At 36.3% G+C, this 25,156-nt stretch overlaps 2 protein-coding genes across 3 annotated transcripts in view; both read right to left on the reverse strand.

Annotated features, from left to right (window-relative positions):
• PTPRB (protein tyrosine phosphatase receptor type B) overlaps positions 1–10,186 on the reverse strand; it is a 161,650-nt gene extending 151,464 nt beyond the window's left edge. The window contains exons 1-2 of the mRNA XM_043965208.1: positions 10,117–10,186; positions 8,452–8,847 (exon numbers count right to left, since the gene is read on the reverse strand). Coding sequence (XP_043821143.1) covers positions 8,452–8,847; positions 10,117–10,171 — 451 coding nt within the window. The 5' untranslated portion in view covers positions 10,172–10,186. The remainder of the gene's footprint in view (positions 1–8,451; positions 8,848–10,116) is intronic.
• A 612-nt stretch (positions 10,187–10,798) lies between these two features.
• Positions 10,799–25,156, reverse strand: part of PTPRR (protein tyrosine phosphatase receptor type R) — a 373,668-nt gene continuing 359,310 nt past the window's right edge. The window contains exon 11 of one of the 2 annotated variants that reach the window (XM_043965210.1): positions 10,799–12,112. In XM_043965210.1, the coding sequence (XP_043821145.1) occupies positions 12,019–12,112 (94 nt within the window). In that variant the 3' untranslated portion in view covers positions 10,799–12,018. The remainder of the gene's footprint in view (positions 12,113–25,156) is intronic. The other variant, XM_043965209.1, reaches the window with a different exon arrangement.

The raw sequence follows: 25,156 nt of genomic DNA on the forward strand, positions 1-25,156 counted from the left end.
CAAAGAAGGAACTAGGGAGAATTCTAGACTCATTCCTCTTCATTTCATGTCTATGTTTTTGATACATTACACTAGGAAACAGGAAAATCATTTCAACCTTAGCTTCTAATTTTTCCAATATTGTAGACTTTGGCCATAAACCTGATGACAGCCATGTTTGTGATGCATTAATATCTTTTGTGAATGCCTTGGGATTTTAAAAGAGGAAAGGAGTCCAAACCACCATCCTAGAAATATCCATTGTGTCTCTCAATAAGTCAATTATTCAACCTGAGCTTTTATGGGGGAAAAATATTACAAAATTACATAAGTAAATACTGGAAAGTTGGATGTGTTAGTGGTACGAAATTATTTTTTCAAAAGCTATGTATATTTCATGGTCTAGTAGCTAGTATTTTCACAATATTAAAAGAGAAACAGAAAAACACAGAGTTTAAAAGCTTCAATATTCATTTCATTGTTATTATACTTCCCTAATTATTACATTCTTCTTTAATAGAACATGGTTAGGTGGGTATGTTTATCTTTGGTCCCAATCCAAGGAGTTTAGGAAAAATGACTTTAAAATACTTAAAAAATTTTTCATATTCTTTAATTTGTGAATAAGGTTTTAATTAGCCTTTTAAAACCATCTAGATCTTATGCTAGAAGAGTCTATGTCAAAGAGACAAATGAAATCAGATTCAGAAGAAAAAAGGAATTATTTTATAGAGGTAGCTGTATGGTACAGTGAAAGTGTGTTGAGTCTGAGAATGTGGGTTCGAATCTCAAATCTCCAACTTACAATCTGTGTGACCCCGGACAAATCATTTAACTTTTCTTCCATAAAATGAGGGAGGAAGATTGATTATATCCAAGGAATAAGGTCCTTTCAAGTTCTAAATCTAGGTTCTTATGAAGGCAGCTACCTTGCATAGTCCCTAAGTTACAATATGGTTTGCAATGTATTATTTTCCTCAAAACATATCTGTATCTGTGTTTATATATGCATATATATATGCATGTATTATGTTTTTTAATTAACCTGATAGGATTAAAGATAACAGGCAATAGAAATGGGATTTTGATGTCATAAGGATGATGCAATAGGAATAAGCACTGGACCTGTGATTTCCTTGATAAGAAAGCTCCTTCTTCACCAATGCAAGCCAATGCCTTTTTTGTAACTTAAAATCTTACAGTTGTCTAGGGACACTGACAAATTAGGGTACTTGCCCACAGTTATAACCCAATATTTGTCAGAGGTTTGACTTGAACCCAGGTCTAACTGGTCCCAAGACTAGTTTTCTATTCATCATATCATACTATCTCTCATGAAGAAGAAGTTGATGATGTTGATGGTATATAATTTAGTATATACTCTCCCCAAATACTCACAGAACATTTAAGAGACTTTAGGGGCATTGTTTCATCTCATTTTAGTAACAATTACTTTAAAACAAGTAGAAAATAGTCCTCACTGCATTAATTGTACTTTCAGTGTAGCTTATTGGTAGATGGTGAGAGATTTAGCAGTCTGTCAAATGAGTATTAAAGGTGATTCATCCTTTGAGAAATGGGCAAACTAAATCATAGGGTGGTTAAACAACCAAGTGCAAATGAGAACAAGCCAATGAATATAGTCGTGCCTCTACTGTCGGTTCTTGAAAAATGGATCATAAGATTTTGGCTACTTTTAGTGAAGGTTACTTGGGTCATCCTCAAAAACCTCAACAACCAAAATTTTGGTGTATCCATCTTAAAGCTCCATTTATCTTTTTTCCTCATGGCCATTTTCAGTGGATGTGATTAGGATAGGCAGGAAAAGGATATATATGTGATGAGATAGAGATGAGAGATAGATTATGGAGAGAAAGAGATAGAGATAAGAGATGAGAGATAGAGAGAGGTTATATAGAGACGGGTAGAGATAGGAGTAAGGGAAGGAAAGACATCCTGTGTGTGTATGCATGATTACATTTGTGTAATCTAACTGGCTAAACCAGTGGGTGGATGGATTGAAGGCAGGGTAGGGGGAAGGAGGAATCAAGATGAAGAGTTTAGGGCATTTAGGGAAGTTTACAGATAGATCTGAGACTGAAAAAAAGTTCAAAAAAGCTTATCACTAAGAAACCTCAATGATAGAATCATCTCAGGCTTCTTTACAAACATATTAGATTATTATGCACCTAGTAAGTACGTAATAAAATTTTAAGTTAATTAATTAATTCATCCAAAGAATATTTGAAGAAATAACAAACCTAAAAAGAATGGAGCATAGTCATTCACCGAGCATTTATTAAGCACCTGCTATATGTCTACATATGAGGATGCAAAGAAAAGACTGTTTTCTATAATTCTCGATCTCCTGGAGGTTACAGTCTAATGGCAGGGACAGCATGCAAACACCTATGTACAGATAAAATATAAACAGGATAAACCGGGGGGTAGCCTCAGAGGGAAGGGGAAAAAATTAAGGGGGCCTGTGAAAGGCTTCTTGAAGAAGGTGAGATTTTAGCTAAGACTTGAAGGAAGTCAGGAGGCAGAGATGAGGAGGGAGAGGGTCCCAGCTATGGGGGACAGCCCATTTGGATTCAATATTCATGTGAACATGTATTAAGCACCTGTTATATGCCAGCAACTATGTTGGGTCTTGGGGTCTAAAGACAAAAAAGAAATTTTGCTTATTCTCAAGAAGCTCACATTCTATTGGGAATGTTATTTAGTGTAGCCATGATCTAAGCCTAGAAAAGAGTCCCTCTGCTTTCCGTCTCTATTCTTTCTGGTCAGTGGGCATTTTTACCCATCACTAAATGTTATGATTATATTATATCCTCTCTTAGCATAGGAGTGATTTGATATTCCATTATGGAAAAGATATTAATTTCCTAATAAAATGAATACAGATAAAAAGAATATAAAGTAAGTAGTTATATAGTTATGGTCTATGTGCTAAACAGAACAACCTCCCCAACAAAATGTCTCAGTTCAACAAAATATTTGAAATAGTTGAAAAATTGCCCTTGATTAGAGAATATAAAATTAGACATTCAGGCAGCTGCAATAGGCATTGATTAAAACAGTGACATCATCATCACACGTAGTGCATGTGTGTGTGTGCGTGTGTGTGTGTGTATGTATATATATACAATATATATATGTATATACAATATATATATGTATATATATACAATATATATATATATACACACACACACACACACACACATATACAGCTATACTTTCCATATCACAACTTTCCCCATTGCAGTTTTCACATATTGTGGGTCAGGATAAGAAATTAAATGGGAACTTTTAAGGAGCTCAATAAGTCAGCAGACAACATGGAAAAAAGTTTAGAAACTCATAAATATATAAAATATATGTAGAGATACTATATCAACATTTTAAATACCATAATAATTCATAGTTCTTTTCTAGTATGATGGGAATGCCAAAAGATTTTACATAAATTTTCCAGATTGCAGGGGTGCCTGCATTCTGCCTCTAACATTTGCCATGTGGAAGGGATAGCTGTACACACATATATAATAAAGTTATCCAAGTGTTTTGTACAGTTTATCACATTTGAGCTTTACTACAATACTACAGAGTAGGTACGATAGGTTTATTATCCCCATTTTATGGATGGGAAAACTAAACCTTAAAAACACTAAGTGACTTGCTCATGGTCACAGGGTTAATGTCAGGGAAGGTTGATGAACCCAGATTGGCAAGTTCTGCATGCTATCTGTTACACGGTACTCTCTCCAACAATAAATGTTAGTTGACTGATTGGTAGTGAGCTCCTAGTCACTGGAAGTCTTTTATCAGAGGCTGAAGAATAATTTTTGGTGGTTGCTGAAAGAGTTTAAGTTTTAGATAGGTGTTGGTCTAAATGACAATGTGATACCTAGATAACACAAGCCCTATGGAGAACTGCCAACTAGCTGGCTACCAAGTAAAAACATTCAATTAATCATGTATATATTTTTTATCTCCATGGAGGCCTAGTATCATATAGACAATACATTTGAGAAATGGACATTTTTCTATACACCTGGATGTTTGGCATTGAATTGGCATTACTTAAAAGGGGATTCTAATATTTTTTCCCTGTTGTTGTTGAAAGTGAGTTTTAAATGAACTGATTCAGCTGGGTTTCACTTGTGAGTCAATGTCATATATAGCTCAAATGATGAAACATCACATTTCAATCCATGGATAAGGTGTTCCTTTAGTATGGGAGTATCATGTAGTAGAAGAGTAATGGATTTAGGATCAGAAGACTTGGGTTCAAATCTTGACTCAGGGAATTACTACCTATGTGACCTTTGGGTAAATCAGTTCCCCTTTCTCTGGGCCTCACTTTCCCCATCTACAAAATGAAGATGTTGAAGTAGTATAATAAAGGTGTCAAACACTCTGTGGCTCCCAAACTCCTAAGTGGAGCTAGAACCAGATGAAATTGTATTTGGGAATAGTTTAACAAAATCCATAGAAATACAATGCAATGTAGATAATGCTAATATATGTGGCTTTCTTAGTCAATACACAGTCCACAGGAAGCCTTTTCTACTTGAGCTTAAAACCACTGGGCCAAAGGCCTCTTTAAGTTCTTTGTGTGTTGTTTTTTTTTTTTTTTTGGTGAGGCAATTGGGGCTAAGTGACTTGCCTAAGGTCACACAGTAAGTGTAAAGTGCCTGAGGCAGGATTTGAACTCAGGCCCTCCTGAATCCAGGGCCAATGCTCTATCCACTGATCCACCTAGCTTCCCAAGCCTCTTTAAGTTCTAACTCCCATGAGCCACAATTTTACAAAGTAGAATCCCCATAAAGACTTGCAGAGCAAACAATGAGTTTTTTCCTTCCAATCATATAGCCCCACCATTAGCCTGAACCTACATGATCTCAGCAGAACCAACCAAAACTTCAGTATATAATTCAGGGGACCAAGTGAAGTAGACACTGTTGTTTACAGGTTTCCTGTTATTTTTAGATAGATTGAACTTGGCAAAGCAAAGTATTGAAACTGAATCACATCCAGTTCTACTGGATTAATGCAGATGATCGAGGCAGATAGTGGATAGTCACAAGAGCCTTAGAATTGGGTTCATGTCATGCACATATACTTGCTGTTGTTTGGCCTTCATTCTTGAAGAGTACCATGACATCAGGGAGGTGATGTCAGGACTAGCAGTGAATTGGATTTAAATGGGGAAGCACTGTGCAAAATCATCAGCCTTACTGTCTCCTCCAGACCCATCTGAGTCGAGTGGTATAACAATGGGCAAATCATTTAATTTCTCAGTTCCCCATGTGATTCTCTAGGACTTTAAGTTACAAAGCAATTGGGTTTCTTCATTAGTTGGAGGAGTTCTTAGACTGGGGGTTGCCTACACAGATGAAATCAAATGTCCAAATTTCTTTGCTCCCAAGTTGTCATTTTCCCTATGTAAGACATTTAGTGATAATAATTGTTCTAGCAGAGGTCATCAGACCTGATGAGATTGCTGCCTCTTGAGACCACATTATGCTATTTTTTTCTCATGGTCTAGTGGTTTTAAAAATTGCATTTGGTAGGATTAGAAGCAAAAGATTAGCCAGTTGCTTTTGTTTTCCAGTGGCAAAGCTCTAGCTCAAAATTGTTTTTTCCTACTAATTTCTTCAGTCCTGATGTTTAACATTTTCCATGAGATGAAATTATATTACCTTAAAAGCCTAGGGAGACGGGGGCAGCTAGGTGGCACAGTGGATAGAGCACCGGACCTGGAGTCAGGAGGACCTGAGTTCGAATCTGTCCTCAGACACTTAACACTAGCTGTGTGACCCTAGACAAGTCACTTAACTCCAATTGCCTCACCAAAAAAAAAGAAAGAAAGAAAGAAAGAAAGCCTAAGGAGAGTGGTAATTCTTTAAAATTAAATGTTAATAAAATTTATACTTTTCACTTATTCCCTTTCAGATTATGACATTGACTACAATATTCATAATTATTGCTATTTATGAGTCTATACAAAGAGACTGCAAGAGAATTTGTGAGTTTGGATTTTTGGTTTTTTGCTAGACCTCCATTTTACTACGATAACACCAAGGCTGTGTTCATACAATGTTAATAAATGTGGATGAAAAGTTAAAAATTCAGGCAATCACTTGGACATTGGTACAATGCCAAACATCTGGATGTTTCCAAATACCCAGATGTTTGTCATCATGTTGACAGGGCATTCAAATGATTGACTGAATGTCTCACTTTACATTCACATATTTTGGCATTCTGGAGACATGTCCTCAGTTGTCACAGAAAAACAGCTGTGGTGCCCTTATTATTTTTAATTAATTGAAAAGGATTATTTTTTTTAAAAAAAGGATCCTATATACTAGGAACACTTCTTCATTTTTCCAAAATGTAAACATTCCCTACATTATCTGAGGTGGTATTTGAACTTCAGATAGTTAGGGATTGGCTAACCAGTCTCAACTTTTCTCTCAGCAAGCAATGTGATCTCTCTTTCTCTCTCTCTCTCTCTCTCTCTCTCTCTCAAGTGTAAATGTTACAAACATATTCCAGGTGCCCATGGCTGCCCAATATCCCTTCATGTTGTACCTTTGGTCACATGATAATTATGGTTTCATAAAGGTTGTGAAGAAAAAGGAAGCCTTTAATAAAGCAAAAAAAGGTGGGACTGATTTTTCATCTTTCTAAGGGAAACAATGAGCCTCTTTGTTCTCCCCACCAAATACATTCAATATTTTTGGTTAAATGATACAGTTTGGAATTCTAATCAATATACTTTGTTCTTTATCGACTTTGAAAGAAGAAATTTGGAAGGGGTCATTAGTGAAAATAAAGGGCAAAATGAATACCAACTGGATCAAGTCAGCATCAATCATTGGATATTTCTCTAACATCTAATTCTCTTTTGCATGGATTCTCCCTTCTAGCAGTCCAGATGACAATTCCTCCATGCCTTTTCATTCTGCGTAATTCTCATTCATACCCTTTGATCAATCCTCCATACAGGATACACTCAATACATGAGAGGCATTTTTCTGATTCTTGGACAGTCCAGTTCGTACTCTGTAACTTAACCTACTTCTTTTCCTTTTTAAACCTAATTATTCTTGACAATTTATCAGTAATTAGGTGGGTTTTTAAAAATCTACTTTAATAAAGTCATTTGAAGCTTTAGTTGTTTACTATACCTTTATTTGGAGAATGCAACTGACACTAGTATAAAGCGATGTATACATTAGGTACTTAATAAATGCTTGTTGCATGAAGGAAATAAAGTAATACATGTAACAAAAACATTCAGAAGTCAAAATGGGGGTCAAGCAGGGGTAGGCCAAACAGATTTGAGACCAGGGAATCTGTACTTGAAACAAGAGATCAAAATGGTATTTCTTTCCTGCTCCTTTCCTTGTATACCCACCCACTTGTGGGAGGTACAGATAAAGAGAAAAGTGATAAGAAAGGAGATTGACAGAAAGCAAAGCAATGGTCTTGGGTCATAGGATCTAGATTTAGAGCTAGAAGGGACTTCAGGAGTCATCTAATCCAGCCCAACATAATCGACAAATGAGAAAATTCAGTCCTAAATTATACTAATTCTCAGTGTGTATGTGTATATGATGTGCACATGCATGGGAATGTATGCCCATAAGTATTAAGTATGTTCATACCTAGATCAGCAATTTAGTGAACTTTGATTTACAGTGTCATTTCTATTCTCATCCTAAGCATTTATTTATTCAACTATTTGTTAAAGAATACTGAACAAAAGAGTACCACAAAAACATAATGTATCATTTTGTCAAGCTCCATTAAATACTCTTTTGATGTTCTGGCTGATTCTAATGAGGGAAGCAGCTATCAGTTAAATAAATATCCTATAAGATTGAGAATAGAAGTATCAACCCAATCTTTTCATTTTTTCAACATATATTGATGATTGATAGACTTTAACCACATTTCATGGATAGTCACACACTTTACATCTGTATGTATATACATAGTTTATGTATAATCATACCCATATATATACTTCTATGTTTTTCAATATAGCTTGATGGTTGATGAACTTTAGCCCCAGTTCATGTATACTCACACATTTTGCAGTGTGTATATATATTTCATTTATAATCATACACACATACATATATATATACACACATCTTTCTCAAAATAGATTGATGGTTGATGGCCTTTATCCATGGTTCATTTATATCCACACATTTACATTTATATGTACAAACATACATGTATTTTTTTGTTATGAGAGAAAATTTTGGTCTATATTCATGAAAATGCTGACTCCATTAAAACTTTAACCATGACTCATCATTAACACTATTAGCTTGACTAATATGAATTTCCTGCTAATTAGAGCAAAAGCCTATAGAATTTTCTTACATTAAAAAAAAGACGTGTACTAGAACTTTCAAGATCCATCCTTAAGGAGAGGCTCACCTTTCTTTAAGCAGAGACTTTCATTGATGGATTCTCCCTTCTCGTTGACATCTATTTTCATCCAGCTATGGAGGTATGTTCTGCCCCTCTTGACCACTACCCTGTTGCCTTGTTTCTTGAGGAAGAAAGAGGAATTTGTCACCTCAAGGAACCCTTCTTTATCATGGCAGGTCCATGTGGGTGCCTGAGAACAGTTGAGGAAGATGGCAGCTCGGGAATGGTAAGCTGAGGAGTTGGAGATGCCCAGACATTGGGAAGATTTAATATGGAGAAGTTTTTCATCCTCTGTCCACATCCACTGTTGGTTTTCACTAGTCACATTGCACATGGTCACAGATACTATCTTACTTTTGAAAAGGCATTGTTGTTTCTGGACGTGGATAATCTGAAAACCCTCTGCAGGATGGAAAATTTCATAAAAATAGAGTAAATGCTTGGCCCACTTAAAACAATGCACAAACCCCTGAAATGAAAATACTAAAAAAATAGAAAACTTCATTTTGTATTATTTCAGTGTATGCATCCAGAATTAATTGAAATGGCTTAAACTGACAAGACTGTCATTTTCCAATATTAGTCTCATGAACTCTCCTTTATTTTACTTTTATCCAGTTTATTATCATGAAAGGAAAGAAAATACATGCGGTTTTTTTCCTAACACTACAATGAAATGAAATTTGAAGAAAAACAAATAACCTAAGGAATTAAGTTTGACTCTTTAGGTTGATTCACTATATGGAAATTTGGGGAAATCTATGTTCCTATTTCACTAAATACATCTACTCTCTCCATCCAATCCCCTTTTTTCACTCCAAAGAAGCACTGTTCCATCCTACCCCCACATTCACATATTTCCATATTGAAAACTATTTTAATATAAATTGAGTTCGGAGAGTGGTAGAAAAATCCCCTTTCTTAAATTTGCCTTCTTTCCAAAGGCTCAGTGGCCTAGTTAATTAATGAATTATTGATTAGCCCAGGTATAGGTTTTCTTATAGCATGTTTTAATTTCTCCAACACATTTTACTTCTCTTAATTTTTTTGTCTTCTCCACACTACATTCCCTAAAACACTAATTCTTGTGAATTAGAAAAAAAGTCAGTATCTTTTCACTATCCAATAATTTTAAAACAAGGCAGTTAAGATGAGACACTTGCACATAGATTCATAATCCAAAACAATTTTCAATGTTCTCTTCCTCACCATCCCCCATCTTGGCTAAATCTTCAGACTTGCCAAGTGAAGTATAATTGCCACATTCCCTTTAATTAGATCTTAAAGGATCCTTTTAAAGTTTCTTACAATTGAGTGTGTCCAGTTGTTAAGAAAAGCCCTCCAAACATTGGACATACTATAGACTGTTAATAAATATTAACAATATCTCCTCAAGTTATTTTAGCACACTGGTATGCTACTCCCATTCTATTCTGGGAGAGATATAAAGTTTATGTGTAATTCTAGCAGAAGGTTTATTTACTTTTGGAAAGAAATCTAAACTGAACTGGCATACTTGGCTCTTTTCAGTCCCTTTCCTCATCGTCCCTGGATAAAATGAAGAGAACAGGCTCCATTTCCGTTACATTTCAAATATTTTTAAAAGCTCAGGGCAGCCTCAGATGGATGTAGGAGGAATGCCTCTGAAACTCTGAGAGTAATTTCACTTACCTGAGTTCCCAAAGATCATGCAGGTAAAAATCAGCATGTAAAATATAGGCTCCATTTTCAACTTAACGACTCTTCATGCTTCGATTGGGGGGGGAGAAAAATCCTCCCAGATAAGAGAAGCAAAGACTAGGAAGGAAATGTGCCTTCATGGTGGGGGGGAAAAGTCAGTGACGAGCACTTCCTTCTATTCAATTGTTTGGGGGAGTTCTATACCAGATTGTCCTTTCGTCTGTTTCCTTAGAATGAAGTGAACTACAACTATCCCCTTTTTATGCAGACAAAAAAAATTCCAGACACGAGGAGTAGAGAAACTACTGACTCTGCACCTAAAGTCATTTTGACAGATGGATTCTCTTTCACCTAAAAAGCTGATGAAGGAAAGAACTATAATCTCCCCAAATTAGATGAATGCTCATCTGACATTACATATTTGCAGGTGATGTGGATTATGCTGAATAAACACAAACCATGTAATTTATGAGGATCTATGACAAGTGATAAAAAACTACAAACATGGACTATTTGGGTAATGATAAATTAGCAACTTATCAAGGAAGGGGGAAGAATCATATGCCAATGATCTTTATTTTCAGTTCTTTAACCCTAATGAAAATGACACATTAGGCAATCGAAAACTCTAACAGAATTAGAAACAGTCAAATTGAAGCAAAACAGATCATATAGGATGATATTTGCCCACCCAGTGTTTCTAAAAATGAAAATTATCTCTTTCTTGGGGTTGGGGGTGGAGAAATAGAAATGATTGACTCAATATTTAGTATCAAGTGAGTTTATTGGCAGTATGAAGCAAAATCAACATCTTTACTGCATTGAAATCTCTTATATTCACTTAACAGGTCACGGAGTGCTTTTGGAACATAGCTACAGGTGCTCCTTATATCTCTTCAAGATGAGATCCCTATAGAAATAGGACTGTCCCCACTAACTTCCTTCAGAAGAGCAATTTGCACTATTCCCAAGGTCATCCATTAGTTTTAGGAAGAGAGAAAGGCTATGGGTAGACAGCATTTTCAAAAATTCCCTCTTAGTAAAAGACTGCTGTGTATTTAAAACCCTTGGTATTTCAGAATCTACAAAGTTTTTTTTTTAAAGTAAAAGGACTCACAATTTATAAACACACTGGATTGAGTTTTGGAGCAGAAGTAGCCTTCTAAGACAATAGTATAGAATAATTAATTAATATACTCACACACACACATACCAAATGACAAACATTGTGCTCTGTAATAGATTGATAGGAGCTACTATAAATACATACTTAATACGTAAGATTATCAAGAACACATTTTCATATAAAAGTTACTGCTTTTGATGTTTTTTTTTCAAAAATGAGTACTTCTCTATGAAAAATCCATTGTCTTTCACTTGCAACTTTAGCAGCAAGATTCTAGTGGCTGGAGAAGAGCTCACCACATAATAATAATAATAGCACTTAAGACAGGTACAGTTTAACAGCTGATAGTCCATTCACAAGACAAATTTTTGCAAACTTTAAAGCAACTATACACTCAATGATCATTTCTTCAGGGGGTATTTCAATAGTCAACTGACTTCAGCAGAATTACATACATACATTCTATCTGGCAGAGAGTCATCACAGAAATATGTCTTTCTTGAAGATATATGTGAAATCCATTACTCCATCAACAAAGTACCTTCTTTAAAATCATTTTTGGGCAGCTTACAAATACATTCGTATACAGGCAAAGTCTGGTAATCTTTACATAGTTTTTCAGGTCTTCCATAATCCACATCACAGGTGGGCTTTCAAGCTTTCCACTGTTGTTGTTTTCTAGCCCAGGAATCTCCTGGAAGAAGCCACTGGTAGGCAACACATTGAATTCTCTTGAGAGACTGTCATTGAACTGAAACTTCAACATTTCACTGGACAGCTTCTGCAGACAGCCTACTTTCATAGAGACTCAGTGCATGATGAACAAATTCATATTGTTCACTTGTTTGAACCATCCCACCCCTGCAAAGAAAGAAAAAACCCTATTATTAAGTATAATAACCCTAAGTGATGGTTGATAAACATTACTGCAAAGAGATTGCTTCTTAAAACCAACATTCTTCTTGTTGTTATTAAGTTTCATCTATAAAACATGACTGAGGAATAGACAAAGGACCAACTCTTGGCTATCTCTTCTTCAACAAATATCTGGTCATTTGGAAGGCCGGTTATTATTAGTCATGATTCACATCACTGAACATACCAATTATTTTGGTCTTTGAATTATGTTGAAGAATAATGATCTGAATGGTTACCTTAGCTGTCATATAGATGAAGAGGGCCTGATGAGGAATCTTATTTGATCATATCATAAAGACAAAACTTTGAATATGATGAGCATCTGAAGATAACAATGTGGAGGGGATGTGAGAAAGCTGGGACATTAATACTCTGTTGGTAGAGTTGTGAAAAGATCCAACCATTCTGGAGAGCAATTTGGAACTATGCCCAAAGGGCTATAGAACTATGCATATCCTTTGATCCAGAAATACCACTGCTAGGTTTATATCATAAAACATCCCCCAGAAGAGAAAAAGACCCATTTGTACAAAAATATTTATAGCAGCTCTTTTTGTGGTGGTTAAGAATTCGAAATCAAAGGAATGTCTATCAATTGGGGAATGGCTAAACAAACTGTGGTATATGATGGTGATCGAATATTATTATGCTATAAAAAATGACAAGCAGGATGATTTCACAAAGGCCTGGAAAGACTTGTATGAACTGATGTAAAGAGAAATGAGCAGAGACAGCAATATTATATGATGAAGAACTGTGAATGACAAGTATTCTCAACAATATAATGATCCAAGACAATCCCAAAGTACTATTGATGAAATATACTATCTACCTCCAAAGAAAGAACTGATATTGATGGAACATAGACTGCTATTTTTCAGTTTCCTTCGTTATTTTTTCTTTTATTCAAGTTTTCTTGCACAAAATTTCTAATATGGTAATGTTTTACATAATTGTACATATATAACCCATATCTGATTGCTTAGCACCTCAGGGAGGGAGGAAGCGAGAGAGGGAAGGAGGTGAGAGAGGGAAGGAGGGATAAAAATTGGAACTCAAAACTATAAATAGAAATGTTTATTATTTAAGGATAACAGTCAATGACTCCTTGAATCATTTAGAGCATGGGTCCACAAACTATAGCCTGCTGCCTGTTTTTGCATGATTTGGGCCATGGTTTGCTAACCCCTGACTTAGAGAAAAGGGAATTTGCCAACTTCTTTTTTCATTATTCCACCATTCTAGTCCTACTTTGAAGTCTCATCATAAAATGGAAGTGATTTAATTTTTTGTCACTTAGCAAAGTGCCTTTCACCCAGCAGATGCTTAATAAATTCTTGCTGATTGGTTGGTATCTCTGATAATGAAGCCCTGATTCTTTAAGGCCCTATCAAGCTAGAAAAGCTTCAAGTATAGACCTAGTAAGAGATTCTGTGGTTGCTATCTGAAGGACCAGCTTAACTAAATTTTGAGAGTCTCATCAAGAGAATTAACCAGTAGGCAATAAAACATTTGGTCTCAACATCTCATGACAACTTTTACTAAGGTATAGAGTGTGAGTTCTTAACCTGAGATTCATGAATTTAAAAAAAATACTTTGATAACTATATTTTAATATACTAGGTTTTCTTTGTAATCCTATGAATTCTATTTTATGCATTTAAAAATATTTTGGAAAGGGGGTTCTTAATTTTTAACAGGTTGACAAAGGGGTCCATGCATAAAAAAGGTTAACCCCTTCTATGGAAGGTTTGTAATTTGCATCAGTGGAGGGAGCATACATACACACACAGATAAAGCCACAGGTATCTTACTGAAGCATTACCATTATTGTGTGTATGTATATACATATATATACACACATACGCACATGTATACATATATACACATATACATTTATACACACATATATGTACTTATTGTCTATGTACATGTTGTCTTTGCCGATGATACTTCTATAGGCATACACTTCTAAAGCTGCTACTGCAGTTTCAAATAATTCCACATGTTTTTTCTTAATTTAGATATTCTATATTTTCCTTCTTTATAATTATGTATTATATGCTTAGCACAGGTACCTGACAGTAAAAAAAAAATTGATCTGAATATTGAGAAAATAAGATTTGGATTTGTGGACTAGGCTTAAAACATAGCATTAATGGATTGACTTTTGGCAAAGAATGGAATGCCCTAGAAAGGACCAAATTGTCTATCATCTATCTATCTATCCTTCTATCCATCTGTCTATCCATCCATCCAACCAACCATCCATCCAACCAACCAACCAACCAACCAACCAACTACCTACCTACCTACCTACCTACCTACCTACCTACCTAACTGGATTCCTTTCATTCTAGTCAAGGGGCCTAACTACTATGATTGGTAGCTTCTTGTGTTGCACTCATTACATTTAAGTCCAATTTTAAACAATCTTCTCATCCCCTGGCCATATTTTCACTTTGCCACCAAGACAAGGCTTCATGTTCTAGAGGATTTAATCTTTTACCTCAAGAACTCCCATCCTGGGACTCCAGTGTCCTGATTGGTAGTTGCCTTGTGTCTGTCACTATATTCAGGTTTGGACCCAGCCTTGCTCCATTTCACTCCCTGACCATCTTTCCATCAGCTACTTTGCTGAGTGCATGACTTCTACTCTATGTCTCCATGATTCTTTTCTGGAACCACAATCAAATCAATGCAAAATCAAATAAAAATCAAATAAAAAGGGTGAATTAATCTAATTCCGACTGATTTCATATATAGAATGGGGCAAGAGAAGGAGAAAATGTTAATACTGCAGATTAAACTTTTGTTTAAATGTGTCATAGGCACATTTTTCATTCTAGTAAGCTTATAGTTTATAGCTCAACTGAGTAGAAGAAAGAATTGGGCAAGGAACTTGATAAATAGATAATGAAACTGGAACAGAATCATTATATTGCAGTAATAGAGCTTCAACTTTCTGGACTGCTGAAACATACTCTTTATTAAGAACAGAGAGGCTCACAGATTTGTGTCTTGCTTTTCTTGTACTGGTGGAGGTGTTGCATTCAGTTCTGGGTATATTTTAGGATAGATGGAACATGTCTAAAAGAGGATAGAGAAATTTCATGCCACGCAAAGATCTCTTGAAAGAACTAGAGATGTTTACCCTGGAGAAGAGAAGTCTTGGGAGGGGGGATGAGAGGTATCTTCAAGGATATGAAAGTCTATCTTGTAAAATAATAATCACAGTAATATTGGCTAGTATTTACAAAGTGCTCTAAGGTTTACACATAATATCCCATTTTGTCTTCACAATAACCTGGGAGGTAGATGCTATTATTACCCCCATTTTATATTTATGAGGAAACTGAGCCAGGCAGGATAGATGCCTTGCCCCAGGTCTTACCACATCCAAGGTCAGATCTGAAGTCAGGTCCAGTATTCTATCCTTGTGCCATTTAGCTGCCTCTAAATAATAATACCTAGAATTGGGGCGGCTAGGTGGCGCAGTGGATAAAGAACCGGCCTTGGATTCAGGAGTACCTGAGTTCAAATCCGGCCTCAGACACTTGACTTACTAGCTGTGTGACCCTGGGCAAAGTCACTTAACCCCCATTGCCCAGCAAAAAAAAAAAAAAAAAAACAAACCTAGAATTTATATAGAGCTTTAAGGTTTGCAAAGTGCTTTCCATATGTTTGTATGTATATATACACATATACATGCATATGTATTTACATACATGTGCATATATACAGACATATATATATAAATACATGTGTTATGTATATATGAGGGAGAGAGAGAGAGAATGAGAACAAACTTCAAACTTGTTTATTTGGACTTGGATGACAGAACTAGAAATAATGGGTAAAAATAAAAAAAGATTAGGGCACCTAGGTGGCACAGTGAATAGAGCACTGGCCCTGGATTCAGGAGGACCTGAGTTCAAATCCAGCCTCAGACAATTTAAACTTACTAGCTGTGTGACCCTAGACAAGTTATTTAACCCCAATTGCCTCACCAAAAAAATAAATAAATAACAAGAGATTCAGTTATTCTATTTGTATTCCTGCTGTTTGGCACACAGGAAGCACACAATAAATATTTGTGTATTGATTGATTGTGTGATAAAACTTCCTACCAATGAGAGACATCTAAAAGTGGAATGAGATTCTTGGGGAATTTGTGGGTTCATCCTTGTGGGGGATGGGGTCTTCAGGTGGACACTGGATGACCGTTTTTCAGATATACTGAAGAAAAGATTCTTGTTGAAGCAAAGGCTGTGTTTCTTGGTCTTTAGGGTCCTTTCATGCTCTTTGATTCTATGAGTTTTGAACTTCTTATTTACTATTTTGAAATATTTGACATCATCTAGACCTGACCATTTGGGCTCACTGTCCAACTTTGAAATAGCTGCAATACAGTTGTTGACAGTTTATAGATCCTATAAAATCTCTGTAATCACATAGTTGTAAAACTAATTTTGAAATTGCTTTCCAACCAAAACTTTTTTTTAGCAGATATAAGATGGCTGTTAATTCTAATTAAAAATTTTAGGTCATTTTTAATCTTTTGTCATATTACCTAGCTCATTGGGACAAAATTATTACTGATTAAAATTACTATCAGTGGTATTCTACCTATGCTCACCATTTAGACCCACAGTTCAAAGCAATAAACATTTGGCAATTTGATAAATTTCAATAGATCTGTAACTTCATTGGTGAGAGTACTTCTTTTCATGGAACAAATCACAATCCAAACAGGCTTTCTCATCCTGTGTGGATTTTATTTATGTCCTCATATAAATAAGAAGAAGAGAAGGCACCTCCCCAATCAGTTCCCATTGTGTTTAGAACCTTTTTCTAGACTTCTTGGAGAACTTCCTCATGAAACAAAGTGGACACTTTGATATTAGATTTCAAATAAGGTAGCTCCATTAATATGAGATTATAATTTTTTTCAGGGAAATGAGGGTTAAGTGACTTGCCCAGGGTCACACAGCTAGTAAGTGTCAAGTGTCTGAGGTCAGATTTGAACTCAGGTCCTTCTGAATCCAGAGCTGGAGCTTTATCCACTGTGCTACCTAGTTGCTCCTCTAGCTCCATTAATATAGAAAGGATTTTGCTATAGATTTTTTTGTACAGATCTTGTTTATTTTTTTATCTGATTGCTCTTCTCATTCCAGCTTAATCACAAAATGCCTTTGAGAGGATTTGTCTTAGTTGAGCTTTCTATAAACTAGCTTCTACCTCCCTCCACTCCTGCTTCTTTATATTTTATGAGCTGATACTGTCAGTAATCTTCCATTATCCCCTCTTATTAGGATATAAAAATATGAGATGGTATTCTAAACTAGTTTTTCCTTGCCTGACATTCCTCTTCTTACATCAAATATTTGCTGGCTCAGGAAGTCTACAGGTTTCATTGTGGTGACTGATTCGGATCAGTTAAAATTCCTTAGGAAATGCTAATAGTCTATGACAATGTTTGTTCTTTTATCCATTTCTTATTTTTTCATAACTGCTAGTTTGTTTAATTAGGCCAGACAACAAGATGCACATGCAAATAATATATCTTATTATGGCAAAAAGAAATTAGTCTTGACTTAAAGTTGGGCAGTGAGCCCAAATGGTCAGGTCTAGATGATGTCAAAAAGAATTTTGAACAGAAATGAACTGTTGTGTGGTTACTGGGTGATAGTGTTTTTGTGGTAGATAGAAGATAGCCAGAAAGGGCTTTTCATTAGAATTCAGCTCTTAAAGAGGCTATTTTCTTATAGCTAAGGAAAACTTTTGTTTCAAGAATAAAAACAGGACAACTCTGGGTAGCTACAGATAGCACTTAATTATAGATGCTGACTTTTGGTGCACCTCAGAGTCAATGAGATGTTTCTATTTCATTTTTAGCCCTGGCCTTCTTATGAACTATTTTTCAGAGCTTTTGAAGGTTCTTTAGAATGATCTTCTGACTCAGCAAGAGGTAGTTTTTTTTTTTTCTCCACTGAGGCCAAATTAGCCCTACATTCCACTGTTACTTATGTAGTTTCCCTCTGGATATTCCCCTCAACTCACACTTGTAGGTTGGGTCCCTCAAGTTCAATGTACTCTGTGGGTTTGTTTTCCCAAAACTCATGAACCCTCTACTAAAAGTTGTTTACCTTTCTGTGGTTGATAAAAGGATATATTGTTTGCTTTAAGTAAAGACATTTATTGAAATGGCATAGTGAGATAAGTGGTAACAAAACATCTACCCTATAAGCCTCGGGCATATGTTCTCATAGGTACACTCCACATTAGCAGCTAAGTGGCCCAGGTAGAGGTCTAGGGCTGGAGTCAGGAAGAACTGAGTTCAAATCTGGACTAAGAGACTTACCAGTTTTGTGACCCTGTTTGCCTCAGTTTCCTCATCTGTAAAATGAGCTTGAGAAGAAAATGGCAAACAACTCCAGTATCTTTGCCCAAAAACAAAAACCAAAAACTCACAAAAGGAGTTATGAAGAGACATACATGGCTGTCTTTCCTATAGGATAGATAAATGTATAGGCAAATAAATGAGAGTGCTAGGCAATGTGTTAAGTGCTGGGAATACAAATGTTTTTCAGTTTTGTTTGACTCTTTGTGACCCCTTTTGGGGCTTTCTTGGTGAAGACAGTGGAGTAGCTTGCCATTTCCTTCTCTAGCTCATTTTACAGATGAAGAAACTGAGGCAGAGTTTGTTCAGGATCCCACAAATAAGAAATGTCTGAGATCAGATTTGAACCGAAGTCTTCCTCATTCCAGGCCTGGCATTCTATCTACTGCACCACCTAGCTGCCCAACTACAAATATAAGCAAATAAAAAAAAAATCCTTGCCTTCAAGGAAGCTACATTCTAATGGAGTAAGACAAAGGTGAGCTGGAAAAGGGGAATGAGGAAAGGGCACCTCAGTGGAGGAGGGTGTCTGGCAAAGAGAAGACCAGGGAGTGAGTCTAGGGTTGAGTGAGAGTTCATGTAAATGAATGTGTAGAGAAAAGGTACAGAGACAATCCATGCCCTAGGAAAGTTCCTAATCTCTGTGAATTCCTCGTCCTTATACCTGACCTTTGCATAAATGAGACCATGCAAATGCTCAAAGCTTTACATGAGCTTCTCACATCTTTACAATATGTGAAGGTCTAAAAGGGACAAATTCTTAAAGGGACTTTGATCCGCACATTTACACTTGTCTATGTAGGAAAAAGAAAAAGAGAGTAGGAAATATTTTGATTTTAAAAATGCAATGCGATCCTCCAAGGAAATTAGACCTTAGGAGTTTTCTTCCCTCTGGTGCCTGTGACATCTTGGGAATTGTCAAGCTTGTCTCTGGTGGTTAGGTAATACAGGAGCTCTGAGACAAGAATTATAGAGGTCTTGAAATTCTTCTCTGATCTTTGTGAAGATGACTCTTCTGATGATTCCTGGGAGTGAGGACTTTTATAATTCTATACAAGCTGTTTCTTTAGTGGTAGAATGAAATCTAGAAGGATCTAACAGTAATATTTAGCCTCAAACATCTGATCCTTATCTTTGTTTTACACATAAACACAGAACTATCGAGACAAGAAAAATACCCTGGGACCGATGAAAACAGCCCTCTTGGAGAATACTTGTCTTATATTGCTAAGATCTAAAATAAACTGAATAAATTCTGCCTCTCCTTTCTATTATTTTCAAGGCTGTCTGCATTTGGCAGACCTCAGAGTATATTTACTGAAAGCAGATGCTCAAAATCTCTAAGCTAAATGAATGATACAGGGAACAGGAAGAGGTAAGTGTAACTAGAAGGGGGTGGGGTAAGGAGGAAGGGAGGGAAGGAAGAGTTATTGATTAAATGTGACCAGAGGCAATGAAAACTGCATGCTAGTGGGAAACTTTGTAGCCCTGAAGACTTTAAAATGAGTTGAAAAATTGCATTACTTTCTACTTATTCTAGAATTTAACATGATAGAATCTTAGTTTCATTTAGCATAACTTTCTGTCCCAATGGCAGAATAGGAATATTCTTCTATAACACTAAAGCTGCAGATTGTGTTTGAATATTGCCATTAGCTACTTTCCTATATTTTTCTTCCCTTTGGTGGCTAAAGTCTTTGAGGAGGGCATCTACAATCATTGCCTTCCCATGCTCTTTTCACTCTCATCTTAACTCTCTGCGGTCTAGTTTCCAGTCTCATTATCCAACTGAAACTGGTCTCTTCAAGGTCCCAGTGATCTCTGAACTGCCCAATCAAGTGGCTTTTTCTCAATGCTCATGCTTCTTGAACTCTCTGAAGCGTATGACACTTTCCTCACCTCTCTAGGTTTTTATGACAGTGCTCTTTTCTGGTCTTATTCCTACCTGACTGCTTTTTCTCAGTCAGCTTTTTTGGATCATCCAGGTCATACCTGCTAACTGTGGGTGTCTCTTGGGGCTCTTCTCTTCTCCCTCTCTACTACCTCACTTGATCTCCTTACCTCCCATGGATTCAATTATTATCTCTCTGCAAATGATTCTTAGATCTATTTTTTCAGCCCTATCTCCTCTCCTGATCTCCAGTCTTTCATTTCCATGTCCCTATTGGACATCTCCAACTGATGATCCCATATGCATCTTAAACTTACCATGTATAAAACTGAAATAATTATATTTTCCTACTTTTCCTTCTTCCTAAATGACCTATTACTGTGGAGTATACCACCATCTTCCTAATGACCCAGGCTCATAACATAGATGTTATTCTCATTCTTTACTTTGCCCCTTGCCCCATCAGTTGGTGGGCTCTGTGGTTTCTACTTCCATAACATTTCTCATATATGCCCCCCCTTTTCTCCTCTGATATTGCCACCACCCTGCCTTATATCTCATGCTTGTAACAGTTCTGTAGTCTGCTTCTTGGGTTCCCTGCCTTAATGCCTCAAATATTTTCCCACTTGTGGGAAATCTGGGATGCCAATCCACTGTTGGTGGAATTGTGAAAAGATCCAACCAGTCTGGAGAGCAATTTGGAACTATGCCCAAAGGGCTATAGAATTGTGCATTCCCTTTGATCCAGAAATACCACTGCTAGGTTTGTATCCCAAAGACATCTCCCAAAAAAGAAAAAGACCTATTTGTACAAAAATATTTATAGAAGCTCTTTTTGTGGTGGCTAAGAATTGGAAATCAAGGAAATGCCCATCACTTGGGGAATGGCTAAACAAATTATGTTTTATGATGGTGATGGAATATTGTTGTGTTATAAGAAATGACAAGCAGGATGACTTCAGAAAGTCCTGGAAAGATATGTATGAAAGATATATATGAAGTGAGCAGAACCAAGAGAACACTGTGCACAGAGACAACAATACTGTTTGATGACTTAACTGTGAATGACTTAACTATTCTCAACAATGCAATGATCCAAGACAATCCTAAAGGACTATTGATGAAACATACTATCCATCTCCAAAGAAAGAACTGATATTGATGGAACAGACTGAAATATGCTATTTTTTCACTTTCTTTTATTTTTAAATTCTGTTTTCTTGTATAAAATGACAAATATGGTAATGTTTTACATAATCTTACATGTATAACCCATATCTGATTGTTTGCTGCCTCAGGGAGGGGGGAAGGAAAGAGGGATAAAAATTGGAACCCAAAACTATAATAAAAATGTTTATTATTTAAAAAACAAAAGCAAAAAAAATATTTTCCCACTGCACTTCATCCTCCACTCAGCTGTCAAATGGAGCTTTCTTAATTGCAGGTCTGACCATGTTGCACCTCACCCTGCCTCACCTTCATTAAAATCCAGTGGCCCCTTCTTCTCTCTAAAATAAGATATACAATCCCCTACTAGGCTTTTAAGCCTGGTCCCCTTCTGCCTTTCTGGGTTTTTTGGTCTTCTTACTCCCCTATGATCCAGTGACACTGATCTCCTTGGAGTTCCTCAAACAAGACTCCATCTCCTGACTCAGTGGGTTTCCACTGGCTGTCCCCCTTGCTTAGAACTCTCTCCTTTATCTCTGCCCCCTGGTTTCCTTTAAGTCTCAGGTAAAGTTCTACCTCCTATGAGAAACTCTTCCTTGTCCTCCTTAATGCTACTGCCTTCACTCTGCAGGTTTTCTCCAATCTTCCCTGTGCATATTTTGTTTGTACATAGTTCTTTGCATGTTGTTCCCCACCTCCACCCCCATTAGATTGTGAGCTCCTTGAGAGCAGGGAATATTTGTTTTGCTCTTCTATGTATCCCTAGCGATTCGCAGAGTACCTAGTGCAGAGTAGGTGCTTAATGTTTGTTGACTGACCAACTGACTGATACTCCCTTATTTATCCCCCCCATTGAAATTATGGAACATAGAATGGAATAATATTCCAGGTATCTGTCTCCTGACTGCTACAGAATAAAATTCTTGCTCATCCACATCCAGCTATGATCTATGCCAACAGCTACATGTCTCGGTGAATAGAGTGCTGGACTTGAAAACAGAAAGATCTGAATTCAAATCTGGCCCCAGACCCTTACTAGCTAGGCAAGTTACTTAATCTCTGTCTGCCTCAATTTCATCATCTGTAAAGTGGGATAATAAAAAAATCTACCTCCCAGGGTTGTTGTAAAAATAAAATGAAAAAAAATTGTAAAGTGGTTTACAAAACTTGAAGTGCTACAAAAATACTAGCCGATTGTATCTGGGTTCTTTACTTCTTTTAATGTAATGTATATGTGTATATATACAATAGTTCCTCATATATGTATATACATATATATATACACAAGCACATATCTGAGAAACTGTTATGAAAACTACATGAGAAAACTATATGAGAAAATATTTTACATATATACACACATATACATACATATATATATGGATAGATATAGATATACATATAGAGCTGAATCAGCTAAAGTCCTTTGGTAATAGTTTTTATGAACTATTGACAAGAAAGGTGTTGTCAACCCTATGCTTTTTTTTTTCTTCTTTTTTTGTGGGGCAGTGAGGGTTAAGTGACTTTCTCAGAGTCACACAGCTAGTAAGTATCAAGTGTGTGAGGCTGGATTTGAACTCAGTTCCTCCTAATTCAGGACTGGTGCTCTATCCACTGTGCCACCTAGCTGTCCCAGCCCTATTCTTTCTTAAATTGATTTAAAAAACTTAAGTGAAGAATTTTATATTCATCCATGGTACATTTCACCTTTACAGGTGATGACGGTGACCTTCTTCTATCAAAGTCCTCCTCATTGTGGTGAGGAGGTGAGCCTAGATACTCTACCATTTCCATGACTAGTGGAATGAAAGTGACTGTAGTTTTCATCAAGCTGGAAAGACTTTGAGTTATGTTACCAATGACAGACTTTATGTTTGTCATCTTAGGACTAATGCAACTAAGTTCAGAAGAGACTCATTTTCACGTCAGAAGTAGGAGGATACATTTTTCACCTGTAGCTCTCTTGAAGACCACCTAAGGTACATGTGGTCACTTAGTCTTTAACCATGGTGGGTAGTGACCTAGAGGGAGTACTACATCAAAGAAACCAGAAATCCTTACAGTACTGAATTCAATTTCTTCTTTTGGGGTTTGTTTCGCTGACTCATCTTATCAGCTTTCTCCTGTCATCTAAAATAAGCATTCTCTTTCAGTTGTGTGACATTCCTTTATCAACCATGCTTTCTATATGCTAATCTAAGATGTTGACAAAATTGTTGAATAAGACAGAGCTTAGGTAAATTTTAGCCAATAAATTTAGCAATTGAAATAGTTATCCCTTCTATATCACAACTTCCTCCATTGTAGTTTTGATACATTGTGGGTTGGCATAAGGAATTAAATGGGAATTTTGAGGGAGTTTTGCAGAAGCTGAATATGGCACACAAAGGCCAGCAAGATGACATGAGAACACCAGCAGGTGATACAGAAAAAGTTTAGAAACTCAGAAATGCACTATATATATATAATATATTATTGTATAATATCAACCCCAATTTTACAATAAGGTACTATAAACACACCATAAAAGAAAGAGAAAAAAAATCAGACTTTTTCCTCTGGTGCAAAGGGAGGGCCAACGTTTTTTACATGGATTTTCCAGATTGTAGGGGCACCATGTCTGTAACCTTTGTGATATGGGAGGGATAACCATATGCTGTCTTGTAGAATTCTACAGTTTCTTATTATGTCTAAAATGTGAGTTCCTTTGTTTTTATTTCTATCCCCAGTGCTTAGGATAGTGCTTGGAACATAGTAGGTAATTCTTAAATGTTTGTTGACTGACTGATTGACATTCTTCAATAGTAAGACTGATAAGTTAACCTGGAGAGAGATCTCTGGTAGAATGCCCCAGTGTCTTTACCTTGTAGCTATTCTGTTCAGCACTTTTATCCGTGACTTGGGGATGGGATCTGTAAAGGTCACTTACTTTTTACCCCTCAGGCCCTTCACCACTGACCTTTCTTTTCTGTAACTAACCCTGTCAAATCACTTAGAGGGTAGCATCAATTGAGTCCCTGCTATGAAGATTTCATGACCTAGAGTTCACAGTCTCTGAATATGCAGGCCTTTATTTTTTAGTATTTCTTCTATAGTTCAAGAATACTAGAGGGGCAGCATGATATAGTAATAGAAAGCCAGGAGGACCCAGGTTCAGGTCTTGCCTCTGACCCATAAGGCACTTAATTGTACAGTATGCTAGATAACTTTCTAAGAGGCGACATCAATAGAGGGAGTTTCCTCATAGGAGAATTCCCTCTGTCAATGACATCATTGGTCTACTTCCTATGCCTGCCCACAAAAACACTGAGAGCTAAAACAGTCAGTAAGAAGCTCCAGTGAAGAGAGTATTACTCATTATCATTATTTTGAAGCCAGAGGTTAACAGGCACTGGGGAAATTTAAAAGTCTTGTCAGAGATTTGTCATACTCATATTTTCTTTTCTTTTCAAAAATGTTAATAGTATTTTATTTTTTTCCAATTACATGTAAAGGCAATTTTCGACATTCATTTTTGTAAGACTTT

Source organism: Dromiciops gliroides, chromosome 5 (assembly GCF_019393635.1).
Source record: "Dromiciops gliroides isolate mDroGli1 chromosome 5, mDroGli1.pri, whole genome shotgun sequence".
NCBI lineage: Eukaryota > Metazoa > Chordata > Mammalia > Microbiotheria > Microbiotheriidae > Dromiciops > Dromiciops gliroides.